The sequence below is a fragment of the Hemiscyllium ocellatum genome, chromosome 19 (genome assembly GCF_020745735.1).
Source record: "Hemiscyllium ocellatum isolate sHemOce1 chromosome 19, sHemOce1.pat.X.cur, whole genome shotgun sequence".
Lineage (NCBI taxonomy): Eukaryota > Metazoa > Chordata > Chondrichthyes > Orectolobiformes > Hemiscylliidae > Hemiscyllium > Hemiscyllium ocellatum.
In genome coordinates, this window is record NC_083419.1 from 45001911 (window position 1) to 45016357 (window position 14447).

The 14447-nt window shown below is 43.7% G+C and overlaps 1 protein-coding gene across 1 annotated transcript in view; it reads right to left on the reverse strand.

Annotated features, from left to right (window-relative positions):
* The window catches only part of cacna1c (calcium channel, voltage-dependent, L type, alpha 1C subunit), a 1009638-nt gene that overhangs the window by 819428 nt on the left and 175763 nt on the right, over positions 1-14447 (reverse strand). Inside the window, exon 4 of the mRNA XM_060839877.1 lies at positions 12967-13106. Coding sequence (XP_060695860.1) covers positions 12967-13106 — 140 coding nt within the window. The remainder of the gene's footprint in view (positions 1-12966; positions 13107-14447) is intronic.

Genomic DNA, 14447 nt, shown 5'->3' on the forward strand with positions numbered 1-14447 from the left:
TAATGTAATAGCAGCCAATTAATTATCAGCTTTCTGAAAGGAAATTGATTGGATGCTTAACAAAAGTTTTGGTATGGGCAAATTAGGGCAAGACTTATACACTTAATAGTAAGGTCCTGGGGAGTGGTGCCGAACAAAGAACTTGGCGTGCACGTTCATAGTTCTTTGAAAGTGGAGTCGCAGGTAAACAGGGTTGTGAAGGCGGCATTTGGTACGCTTGCCTTCATTGGTCATTGCATTCAGTAGAGGACTTGGGTAGTCATGTTGCAGCTGTACAGGACATTGGCTAGGCCACTTTTGGAATACTGTGTTCACTTCTGGTCTCTCTGCTACAGGAAAGATGTTGTGAAACTTCAAAAGGGTTTAGAAAAGATGTACAAAGCTGTCATGAAACTTCAAAAGGGTTCAGAAAAGACTTACAGGATTTTGCCAGGATTGGATGGCTTCAGCTATAGGGAGAGGTTGAATAGGCCAGGGCTATTTTCCCTCGACCGTTGGAAGGTGAACTTATAGAAGTTTATAAAAGGGGCATAGATAGGGAGAACAATTCAAGTCTCCAGGGTAGGGGGATCCAATAACAGAGGGTGTAGATTAGGGCGAGAAGGGAAAATTTTAAAAGGGACCTAACCAGGAACTTTTTCATGCAGAGGGTGGTGCATGCATGGAATGAATTGCCAGAGGAAGTGGTGGACTGAACTGGAGAAGTTCATTGACCGCCCACAACTTTCATGCCACCCTCAATTTAATTTGGTCCATCTCGGACACCTCCCTCCCCTTTCTTGACCTCTCCATTTCCATCTCCAGCAACAGTCTCTAGACAGAGTTTTAATACAAACCCATAGACTCCCATAACTATCCGGACTATACCTCCTCTAACCCTGCATCCTGCAAGAACTCCATCCTGTTCTCTCAATTCCTCCACCTCCGCCACATCTGCTAGGACGAGGAGACATCCACTCCCTGATGTCCACCTATTTCGAACAATGTACATTTCCCCCACCCCGACATCCAAACAGCCCTCCAATGCACCACCTCCATTCCACGTTCCACTGCTCTAATTCCCCTCACCTCCAAACACAATAAAGACAGATTCCCCTTTGTCCTCACTTAGCATCCCACCAATCCCTGCATCCAACGCACCATCCTTAAACACGTCCACCAATTCCAACTAGATACCACCACCAAGACTATCTTCCCTCCCCACCTCTCTCTGCCTTCCACAAGGACCATTCCCTTCAACAGCTCTTGGTTTGTGCCACTCTCCCCACCAACTGCCTGAGCCTCTAGGTACTTTCCCCTGAAACCAGAAAAGATGCAAAACCTGTCAGTACACCACTGTCCCCCCTCACCTCCATCCAGGCCCCAAACAGTCCTTCCAGGTGAGACAGAGGTTCACCTGCCTCTCTTCCAGCCTACTTTACTGCATCAGGTGCTCCCGATGTGATCGTCCAGACCAAATGTGAACTTAGGAAACAGATCACTGAGCATCTCAGCCAGGTCTGCAGGTGTTGACCGGACCTTGGCCTCCTCCATTGCCGCAATGAACCAAATCACAAATTGGAGGAACACCACCTTATCTTCCGCCTGGGCATCCGAAAGCCCGGAGGACTCAACATTGAGTTCTCCAATTTCAAGTAGACTCTCCTCCCGTCCCTGACACCTTCCCAGCCCCTCATGCTCCCTTCCACTCCTCCCAGCAACTGACCGGATTCATTCCTCGCATCAACCAACCAGGTTGTACACTATGCCTGTCTTCACCTATCCCCACTTCACCACCTTGCCTCCGCCACCCTCTTTATCTGCAGTTCCCCTTACACCGACTCCCAGTCCTGAAGAAGGATTACACCCAAAATGTTGACTTCTCCACCTCCTGATGCTGCATGGCTTGCTGTGTTTGTCCTGCCCCCAGCCTTCTGACTTTGGATTCCAGCATCTGCAGTATTTTTTGTCCCGAGAGGAAGTGATGGAGGCTGGTACAATTACAACATTTCAAAGGCATCTGGATGGGTATATGAGAAGGTTTTAAAGGGACATGGACCAATGGGTCAATTACTGGCAAACGGGACTCGATTATTTTAGGATATCTGGTCGGCAAGGACAAGTTGTGAGTAATGGTTTGGTTCTGTGCTGTATATCTCTGTGACTCTAAATAAACCTACAGTGATAGAGTAAATGTATGGGACTAATTGGATTGCTCCACAGAGAGCTGACATGGACTTGATGAGCCAAATGGCTTCATCATGTCCCACAATCAATGGACAATCCAACAATAAGTGAAAGATTTGTTATTTCAAAGGAAGTTATTTCAATTCCCTTGTACCAGCACCAGGACATTTTTTCCCAAAAAGAAGCTTCATATATTTCATTAGTGCAGCATGATGCTGTTTATGAAATTTGACAGAAACCAGATGTTTCGTACTGCTTAAATAGGGGCCACATTTGTGAAGTATATGTACTTGTCTGCAGAAACAGCTGTTTCTCATTGTACCAAGGTACGGATTTCATTTGTTTGCTACAGTTTGGATAGCAATATATGTTTCTTATCAACAAAAAAATACAAGGGTAAGATTTCCATTGATGCCTCTATTGGACTCTGAGCAGAATATTATTGAAGATCTGCCTAACTACTCAGGTATGTCAATTTCTGAACCATCTTCTGACCATGGTAAACTCCTACCTACAATATGGATAGATCTTGTGCATTCAAGCACATGTTTTAGAGTACTTCAATAGATGTATAGATTCTGTAGTCGCTTTTTTAACTAGAGAAGCAGCTGAGCGATGAGAGAATCATTTTAAGGCAACCTCAGCCTGAGAATACTGATTGCAGTCACTGTTGCGGTGAAGCAGATTATAAACCCTACAAATAGTTCTTATTGTAAAAACAATGAGGAATATCAAATTCCATTTTATTTTCTGCAAAGTCTAGACTGAGCTGTTGTGTATCTTTTGGATTTATTTATATATTTTATTCATAAATTATCTATTTTTGCAATAAAAGACAAAGTGACATCACAGAAAATCTATAAGTTTATTGGCTGGTAGAGGGATAGGAAGGATTGAAGGCAGCCGGGTCAAACCAAACATCAGATTAAGATGTGACACAGACACTCATTTATCAGAAAGCACAAGAGACCAGAGAGAGAGAGGAAACCTCGTCTGGAGCAGCACAGCAGAGCTGCAGGATCAGCAGTGCAGCCATACTTGGCATTTTAAAAAAACTCAAATGGGACAAGAGGAAGCAACTGATTGGATGAGCAAGGTCAACAAAATATTCATACTTTTTTTGCTTATCAATCAAAAGGCCCTTATTTTGAGTGTAAGGCTAATAGTGCAGAGCTACATCCTCTGCCATTTCCGCCACCTACAAACGGACCCCACCACCAGAGATATATTTCTCTCCCCACGCCATCTGCTTTCCGTAAAAAATGTTCCCTTCATGACTCCCTCGTCAGGTCCACTACCCATAAACACACACCCTCCCCTCCCAGCTCCTTCCCTGCCACCGCAGGAATTGCAAAACCTGCACCCACACTTCCCCTCTCACCTCCATCCAAGGCCACAAAGGAGTCTTCCACATCCATCAAAGTTTCACCTGCACTTCCACACGTCATTTACTGTATCCATTGCTCCCAATGTGGTGTCCTCTACACTGGGGAGACAGGACGCCTACTTGCAGAGCACTTCAGAGAACATCTCCAGGACGTCACCATCAACTAACCCCACCAACCAGTGGCCAAACATTTCAACTTCCCCTCCCACTCCGCCAAGGACATGCAGGTCTTGGGCCTCCTCCAGCGCCAGTGGAAGAAAGCCTCATTTTCCATCTCGGGACCCTCCACCCATGTCATCAATGTGGATTTCACCAGTTTCCTCATTTCCCCTCACCCTACCTTACTCCAGATCCAACCTTCTAACTCGGCACCACTCTCATGACCTGGTGTACCTGTCCATCTTCCTTTCCATCTATCTGCTCCATGCTCCCCTCCGACCTACCACCATCACCCCCACCTCCATCCACCTATCACACTCTCAGCTACCTTCCCCTCAGCCCCACCCCCTCCCATTTATCTTTCCGCCCCCAAGGCCTCCAGCCTCATTCCTGATGAAAGGCTTTTGATCAAAATGTTGATTCTCTTGCTCCTCGGATGCTGCCTGACTTGCTGTGCTTTTCCAGCACCACACTCTCAACTCTAATCTCCAGCAGCTGCAGTCCTCACTTTCGCAACAGAGAAAAAGGGTGCCAGAATAATTAACATTATAAGATATTAAGGGCAATCAAAGGATTTAACTTAGAGGTAAGTTGTGGAAGGAGAGCTCAAGGTTGTGATGTGCTCCTCCTGTTCTACATGGGAAGTACCTGGAACTTTGGGCATCTGCAAGGCTGACAGTATCATGATTAGCATGTACAAAGAGGTGGTCACTCTACAGGCTAAGATTCCACAGGCAGAAAATGGATGACCACCAGGCAGAGTAAGAGGACAAGGAAGGCAGTGGAAAAAACCCCTGGTGCTAATCTCATGTAAAACAGATTTGGGAGGAATGGTCTGTCAGAGGACAGTAGGAGCACCAAAATTCATTGCACCATGGTTGACCCTTGTTGCATAAGAGAGGAAGGATTAAGTGAAATGCCAGGCTGTAGCAATACAAGATTCAATTTCAAGGGAATAGTTAAAGTGTTTCAATGGCCACTAATGAGACTTCAGGATGGTATGCTGCCTCCTAGATGCAGGGGTCAAGTATTTTTCAGAGCAGCTATACATCATTCTGTGGCTAACAATCCAGTAGTAAGGAAGTGCTGCAGCATGGAGGTGGTGACTTTTGGATGAGACATTAATTCAAGACCTCATCTGCTCTCTGAGTTGGATAAAGAAGCTCCCACGACGCTACATCAAAAAGGAACAGGGGAGTTATTGCTGTTTTTATACCTCAATAAATTCTACAAAAGAACATGTTTGGCCACTTTCACATTACTGTTTATGGGAGTTTGCTTTGCTCAAACTGGTTGCCGATTTTTTTACATCAAAACAGTAATTATAGTTCAAAATGATTGCATTGCCTGTAAAATGCTTTGAGATGATGTTAGTTGTGAAAAACACTCTATAAAAACATGTCTTTCTTTCTGCAGTTTATTCACCTGTACCTGTAAACCCATATTAGATTTAGAGCCAAATTTTCAGTTTTTTGGCTAAGTTCAAGTTGCATCAAGTTTGGTGAAATGATTCTTGCCATGAAGCTGTGCAAGTTATTTCACTACAACAATTTGTAATATTAATTGCCATTATTGGCCCCACCTTACCACATGCTGTTCCCCGAACAATGTACCACTTACCAGATATCAATTTCAAGACCAAAATCCTTGCATCTACCATATTTCAAAATCTGCTGCACACATGAAAGAAAGTTGGCATGTGGCAGCAGCCCAACTCATTTTTGGAGACTGAGGAGTGATGGCTGAGCAGTTGGTGCTGCAGCTCTCTACCAGGACCCTGGATGCCTTTGTCAGCAGTGTGGTGCAGAGAAGGGCTATTCCTTTCCCAAAGGGCCAGCAGAAAAGGCTGAAGCACAGTACCATGCCAACCTGGAAAGAGATTGCTCCCTGAGTCAATGCTGTCTTGAAGGTGAGGAAGACTGGGCTGCAGTGCTGCATGAAGAACTTTCTCCGCTTCACCAGTGTAAGTACCATCTTCTGTTGTCTGCTACCGTACACTCACTCTGTCTTTGCCATTACACCCACATTCCACCAAGGGTCATGCTCTTACACCTACTCTGTTTCATGCAACAAATTCACTCACTCTGTTTAGCTTCCATTCTTGAACATCACCAATCCTGCATCCCCTTCGCACTGTCCTCACTCCCTCAGAACAACTCAAGACAATTCCCTCATTACGCATCACCATTAACTATCATGCCATCCACTTGAATCTTACTCATTTGTACCCTTTACAAAGGAGGAGACAGCCCATATCAGGGTGGAGTGACATTATACAGGTGGGGTGGGTACTTGATATTAGTGTCTATATTCTAATTGAGGAGAGAATTCTTGCTGTCACAGGAGTAGATTGGTACTGCTCCTGAGGAATGCAGAGATATCCATGAGCTGACTGTTGAATGAGCACCGTCTGTCATTGCACTGAAACGTGATATTAGCCAGGTGGTCAGTGTCATGCATCAAGCACCATTTCTAGACAATGCCTCGTGTCTTACAGGTCCTGATTCAATTGGCAGAAAGTGATCCAACTCTTGAGGGCACATCCTTGACCTCCGCAAACAACTGTGTCCAGGAAACATCAACATCCCTGGGCCTCCCCTTCAACTTTGATACTAAAGTGTCAATGGGATTGATTGATGAACTGAGTGTACGATAGAAATTGCTGAGGACTTTGCACCAACTGTTGTTGGGTAAGGGAGAAACACCCCAGGTCACTGGCATTCAGAAGAGTGACAGAGACCGGGTATCTGTTCAACCTCTGACAGGAGAGGTCCCTGTGGTCTCAACAATCAGGCACTTTGTAGAATTGCAAAGGGAGAAGCAGGAGTGGTAAGGTGTCTGTGACACACCACCCCTATTGCTAAGAACAAAATAATTATGAGCAAGAGAAGGCAACTCAGTCCCTCGAGTCTACACTGCCATTTGATATGATCATGGTTGATATCATTTCATCTTGGCCTCAACTCCACTTTTTGCCCACACTCCATTACTTTCCTGTCTGCTCTCCATACAAGCTGGAACAATACAACCAGTCTTGTAAATCATTATTATTCAGTAGCTGGAACGATACAGCCAGTATGGCAACTATTTGTCGACCTCCATAGACAGGTTGATGTCTGCCATCGAGAGTCAATAAAATTTGGAGCTGGAAAAAGCACAGCAGGTCATGCAGCATCAGAAGAGCAGGACAGTCAACGTTTCAGGCAGAAACCTTCAGCAGGACATTTCATCGTCATTTCTGCCTAAACAGTCAATGACATCACTTACGCTTTTGTTGCCGCTACCGACATCACTCCCGTCTACACCATCAACGATGTCACTGCCAAACGCACATACCCATTCCAGAGACACTCTTCACCCTAACTCCAGCTCAACACTAGGCCCCAGCCCCAAGCCCTGTCAGATATTTACCCATCCCCCAGACTTCACTCTCACTGAGGACGAATGGTCAAACCTCAGCAAAGAACTCACCTTCATTCCATTGCACCCACATGTCAATGAATTTCACACTTGCCATGATGTTAACCTTTTATTCCACTGCCTCCACCTCCTTGCCTCCTTCTTCAAAGTGACTCCCATCCACCCTCTGAAGACCCCTTCTCCCACCTCCAACACACTCCATCATCCTGGACATCCTGTCCTGGCCTCCTACCCTCCCTTGACCTCTTCATCTCCAACTGCTTTGGCAACATCAACCACCCTAATCTATCCATCCCCCTCACACACTCCAACCTTTCCCCTTCACAATAACACAGCCCTCCACTCCAACCCCAACCTCACGATTAAACCAGCTGACAAGGGGGACGGACTGACCTCCACCTTGTTGAGGCCAGACACCCATTCGCTGACAGCTCCTCTTACCTCCCCCTCGATCATGATTGAACCTCTCATCACCAAACCATCATCTTCAACAGCTTCATCGCCTCAGGAGATCTCCCATTCACAACCTCCACACCTTCCATTCATAACTCCTACCCAAAATCCACAAACCTTACTGCCCTGATCGACTGACTGTCTCCAACTGCTCCTGCCCCACTGAACTCATCTCCTCTTATCTCAACTCCATCCTATCCCCTTTGGTCCAGGACCTTCCCACTTGGGTTTGGGACACTACTTATGCCCTCCACCTTCTCTATCACTTTCAAATTTCCTGGCCCTGAACACCTTACCTTCAGCATGGACATGCAGTCTCTCTACACTGTACCCCCACAAGGAGCATCTAAAATCCCTCCAATTCTTTCTCTCCTGCAGACCCAACCAGCCCCCTCCACCAACACTTTCATTCATTTGGCAGAACTGGTTCTCACCCTTAACAACTTTTCCTTTGAATCCTCCCACTTCCTACAAATGAGATGGTTGGCTATGGGTTCCCTCATGGTTCCGGACTATGCCTGCCTCTTTGTAGGATATGATGCACAGTCCCTCTTCTGCAGCCACACCAGCGCCATTCCTCACCTTTTCCTCCGCTACATTGATGACTGTATCGGTGCTGCTTGTGCTCCCATGAGGAGCTTGAACAGTTTACCAACTGTATCCAGTTGGCCCTCTCCGTCTCCACCTCCATCTCCGGCAACCAACATCTATTTCAAACCCACCGCACAGCTACCTTGACTACACCTCCTCCTACCACCATCCCCACTGCAAAAATGTGATTCCATACTCCCAACTCCTCCGCCTCTGCCATATCTGCTCCCGGGATGAGCAATTCCACTCCTGGACATCGGAGTCCTGATGAAGGGTCCTGCCAGAAATATCGACTTTCCTGCTCTTCTGATGCTGCTTGACCTGTTGTGCTTTTTCCAGCTCCACATTTTATTGATTCTGACTTTTCAGCATCTGTAATCCTCATTATCTCCAAGTCTGCCATGTAGAAACAGGCCCAGCACTTCAGGGGATCCTAGAAAATCACATACATCTGCATCATCCCTGATGTTGGTCCACTGGACCAAAGGCAGAACGAGAGTGGGGTGGGAAGTCTTGACTGCAGTCCAGGTGCACTGTCGAGGAGATAGGGCAGTACCAGGCGGCATGGAGGAGGAGACACACACAGGGCCTTTGATTGTTTACACTCGGGGAGCTCCATCTCCATCCTGCCTGCCATCTTTCAATACTTGGAAATTCAAGCTGAGAAACTCTAGCAAGAGGATCTTTGGCATGTCTGACCCATCCAGAGTTAAACACTCGGCTAATGTGATGCAACCTCCAGAGTCAACAGCCTTCACTATGACAATAAAATAAAACAAAGAATTGTAGATACTGAAAGTCTGAAACAAAAACAGATATTGCTAGAAAGACTCAGCAGGTCTGGCAGCATCTGTGGACAAAAGGTAAAATTAATATTTTGAGTGGGTCACTGGACTCGACAACTTCTGTTTTTTTGCCTTTGCTATGGGCAGGCACTTCCAACCCAACTGCAGAACACTGAGGACTGATGCATAGCGCAGCTACATGGCAAATGTTGATTTTCCTGCTCCTCAGATGCTGCCTGACCTGCTGTGCTTTTCTAGCACCACTCCAATCTAAACCACTGTGCCTATTGCCTGTCCAAGGTACAACAGGACAAGGAAAGGCATGCAAGCTATGAACATTGGTAGGCGCTAAGTGAATGCATGCTGAGAAAGTATGGGAGCAGCCCTGGCAGGTAGCTTGTTCATGCTGATTGGGTGCCTGTCCCTGTGTGGTAACTTAACCAATACATATGTACACTGCTGGTTGCCAGGGTGCACTCTTAGACAAGTCTGTCAATGCACTGGAGAGATGCCAGCATGGTGACAATGGTCCCCTGAAAGTCAGGTGCCATTGTTTGTGATGGAAGGGTGCATACGTTGATCATGCCCTGCAGATTGGCTGTGGGTAAGAACAAGACCTTCTTGGAGGAGGCAAAAAAATGAAGCTACCAAACTTTTGATTTCCACTTTGGGTTTTCCTGACTGAAGTTTGTTTGGTGAATGTGGCAATTTGAGCCACAAGGAGCTTACCAAGTATTAAGCGTTAACTGGTAAATTACCATTTCCTCATGAGAATCTCACCATTTCACTTGTGAAAGTGTAAAAGATGAGGCAAGATGATCTCAACATCAAGACTGACCTCACTGCACTTCTCTTCTGACTTACCCACATATCTTACCATAGGCTACATCACTCAGATCCTTGTAAGATTACACCCTTAGTGTTAGGAATATTATTCTTATCAAAAGTATAAGATATTAGGCAATCACACTCTACCATTGCCCTGAATTTAAGTAAAGGAATTATGAGAACATTTAAAGGAGTATTTCCACTTATAGATAATTAATTAATTATAAATGCATACACTTTGATACATCTTTATAAAAGGGAAAATGTGGGAAGGTGTGACATAATATTAAGCACGTGAGTGTGCTTTAAATTACTTGTAAATACCCTAATTTGAAAATAAGTTCCATTTCAGCCATGACTTTTGTGTAAATAATTTTTGTTATTTCCCTGAGGTGCTATAGGAAGAGTCCATTTAGCTATATTTTCTGTTTCTTGTAAAAGTTTGTTGGTAAAAAGAATTACTTTGGCTCTTTATATCAGTGACTTTGGACATAAAAGAATTGTAAACATTAAATTTTACTTTATGATGTGCACTATCCCAGTTCATGATTTAGGGCAATAGTAAAAATTGAAGATATGTTTTGTTGTTTACCTTGATCTCAAATTTAATATCACAACCTTTACATTGCCAATAATTAAATATTTAAGACAATAATAATTAACACTATGCTTTAATATCCCCAAATCAGTATCAGAACTAACAAAAAAGTAAACTACTGCAAACTTTGGTATTTTGAAACAAAAAAAAACAGAAACCCTTGTACCATGTTAACCTAGTCACATCTACAAAAATGGAAGGTCAAAGATCTGAAACATTGGATTGCATATCCCTTCTGTGTGAAGACAGGGTGGTGATGGTGGTTGGTGGGGCCAGTTCGTGGATAAGGTGATTGGAATGGGAAGAAGTTTGGTGACAGCAGATATTTAGAAGGGAAGTGCATCAGGATGTCCCTGATGCATTCATATCTCTAGAGGATTTCCCAGAGGTGAGTAGGTCAGTCTGCTCAAATGCATAGGATCATTTCAGGGATATTTTCTCATCTCTAGAGGCGAATAACGTATATCTTAACCACCAGAACCCAATTCTGGGGCAACAATGATCATTAGGCCATCCTGTGGTGGGATTCCCTCAAAGACATTCTGATCTCACTTGTTTTTTTTTAAAAGAATTGGAAACCTTTAGAGGATTCTTACATTTTTAGATACCTTTAAAGACATCAACCCACTTTCAGAGCAACTCCCCTCCCAGCAGCTGACAGCAATCTTAAATATTCAAGATGCTGCCTCCTAACCACGCCCTTCCACACCACAACACTTACGTCCCCCCCATCATCACCACCACCACCACTATCCCCTCGCCCCATCCCTTCAGTGCAGTTTACCTGCTATTCTTAAATGTAATCCACCAGGATCATGGTCCTGGCCAGTTAATTGACTATTTCCAGGCAAATTATGCTGGTGAATCAGGTTGGGCATCCCTGAGTAGAAGTTTACACATAACTCAAACAATAGAGGGTCAAGTGGCATGATGGGAGCGTACCTCTGGCTCAGGCTGTGGTGGCATTCAAAAGAACGTCCAAAGAATAAAGAACAAAAAAATTTACAGTCCAGGAACAGGCCCTTCAAGCCTATGCCAATCCAAATCCCATGTCTCGAGCTCTCATCCAATTCCTAAGGATCTGTATCTTTCTGCTCCCCATCTACCCATACAACTGTCTAAACACACCTTAAGTGAATCTACTGTGCCTGCCTCTACTAGTTCTGCTGGCAATGCTCCTACCATCATCTGTGTAAAATACTTTCCGCGTGTATCCCCCTTAAACTTTCCACCTCTCACCTTGAACACATGACCTCTCATTATTGAATCCCTCACCCTGGGAAAAAGCTTATCTCTATCTACCCTGTCTATACCCTTCATGATTTTGTAGATCTCAATCAGGTCCCCCTTCAATCACCTTTATTCTAATGAAAAAAATCCTAACATACTCAACCTCTCTTCATAGCTAGCACCTTTTCATACCAGGCAACATCCTCGTAAATCTTTTCGGCATCCTCTCCAAAGTGTCCATATCCTTTTGGTAATATGGCGACCAGAACTGTACACAGTATTCTAAATGTGGCCGAACCAATGTCTTGTACAATTTTAACATGACTGCCAGCACTTACACTCAATACCCTGTCCGATGAAGGCAAACATTCCATATGCCTTCTTGACCACTCTATCCACCTGTGCAGCCACTTTCAGGACTCCAATCTCTCTACTCATCAACTTTTCCAAAGGCTCTTCCTTTCACAGCATAGTTCGCTCCAGAATTAGACTTCCCAAACTGCATCACCTCACATTTGCCCAGACTGAACTCCATCTGTCACTTCTCCGCCCAACTCTCTAGTCTATCGATATTCTCTTATATTCTTTGACAGTCCCTTATGCTTTCTGCTACTCCACCAATCTTCGTGTCTTCTGCAAACTTATTGATCAGACCAACAATGCCCTCTTCCAGATCATTTATGTATATCTCAAACACCAGTGGCCCCTGCACTGATTGCTGTGGAACACCACTGGTCACCTTTCTCCATTTCGAGAAACTCCCTTCAACTACTACTCTCTGTCTCCTGTTGCTCAACCAGTTCTTTATCAGCCAAAATAGAACACCCTGCACTCTGTGTGACTTCACTTTCTCCATTAGTTTACCATGGGGAACCTTATCAAATGCCTTACTAAAGTCCATGTATATGACAAGTTGTTTTCTTTTAAAATTACACCTCAATCCTACTGCAAAATTTAGCCTAATTCAGAACCAAAAAAGTAGCAGGAAAGCGACTTCTTCTTTTATATTCATGGGATGAGTGTTTCATTGGCTAGATGAGCACTTATTGCCTATTCTGAATAACAGTCACCACATTGTTGTGGACCTGGAGTCACATGTAGGTAAGGATGGCAGTTTCCTTCCCTAAAGGTCATTAGTGAACCAAATTTTTTATCCACCAATCAACAATGAATTCATGGTCATCATTAGACTCTTAATTCCAGATTTTCATTGAATTTGCACTCCATCATTTAGCATGGCAAGATTCAAACTCCAGTCTAGGTTAACAGTCCAATGATAATACTGCTAGGCCATCGCCTCCCCTAAATGACAAAAATAAGTTTGATGACAAAAATAAATCTGTACTCACCCTACAACCACTATAATGAAATCTAGTAAATTCCAGCCATTCCTGAGGTACGCATTAGGGTGAAACAGAAGCCCATAAGCTATTACTTTCAAAAATGCTTCCACTGTGAAAATGATGAGAAAGAGATATTCCACCCGTTCCTGCATGTAGAAGAAAAGAGAAAAATGTGTTATTGCAGTAACAATTGTAATTTATTTGAATTGAGAAATATATCATTACATGTAACCTCTCATCACACATAAACATTATAGCACTGGTCAAAGGATTTCTGTAAACTTTCCCAAGGTATGTTAAAGTTGAAAAGTGTGGCACTGGAAAAGCACAGAAGGTCAGGTAGCATCTGAGGAGCAGGACAGTCAACATTTCGGACATAAGCCTTCATCAGGAATGTTAAACTCTAACATCTGCAAATGAATGTTCGTATGCCTCAGTGTGTGCTTCTCCTATCCAAGTAAACCTGTACTTGTTTCTAAATTAGCATTTACTTTACTATTATAGTAATGCTCCTCAGTTATTTTAATTTAAATAAACTGATGAAGTGTTTTAACTACAAGAACAGCAATGTAAATACAGAAAGGTTTGCTTTGTGTGATATATTTTACATGCTTAACACATAATTATTTGCCACACAATAAAACCAACTTTAAAATATTTTGTTTAATTTAAATGCTATACTCAAAAGTCATTGGCATTCCAAAAACATATTTGCATTTAAAAAACAATTAGAACACTTCTGTATATCTTAAGCTTTACACCATAACCTTGAGTATCTGTGGAAGATGTTATTTCTTTATTTCTTTGAATATTGAGATTTCACAAATAGAACTGAGTATTATGAAAAGCCTTTCATTCCTCCAGAAATTAGATGAATCTGGTCAATCTACTATGTAAATCAGCTCCTGAGGAGAATAACAATATAGTTCTTTGCAAACTAGTGCTCCATGTAGATGGGTGAAAGATACATACATTCAGTTTCATATAGGGCAGAGGGATGATGGCGGCATAAGAGGAAACACATTATGTGCTTTTTCTTGCTCCATTAAATTACCCTGTCACAATTAACTGACAGCCAGCCAACATTGGCTTTGTACATAGTGGGTGGTGTTCTCACATGTGAAGGTAGTATTCATGTCGATGTTCCAATATGTCTTGCAGAGGTTTCCATGGAAGGGTTGTGTTGTCCTCAAGGCTGGGTAGCTTGCTGCGCATGAAGATCTATTTCAGAATTGGTGGTTGTTTGAAGGTGAGAAGTGGAGGTTTAGGGATGACCCTGGTGAGATGTTCATCCTCATCAATGACAAGTTGACAGCTGCAAACAACATGGCATAGTTTTTCTGCTCCAGGAAGTATTGGATAATGAAGGGTACTCTATCAGTCCTGTCTTATTCTGTCTTCTAAGGAGTTCATTGCAGTTTTTTGCTGTGGCACGTTAGAACTGGCGATTGATGAGTTGAGCATCGCATCCCATTCTTAGGAGGGAA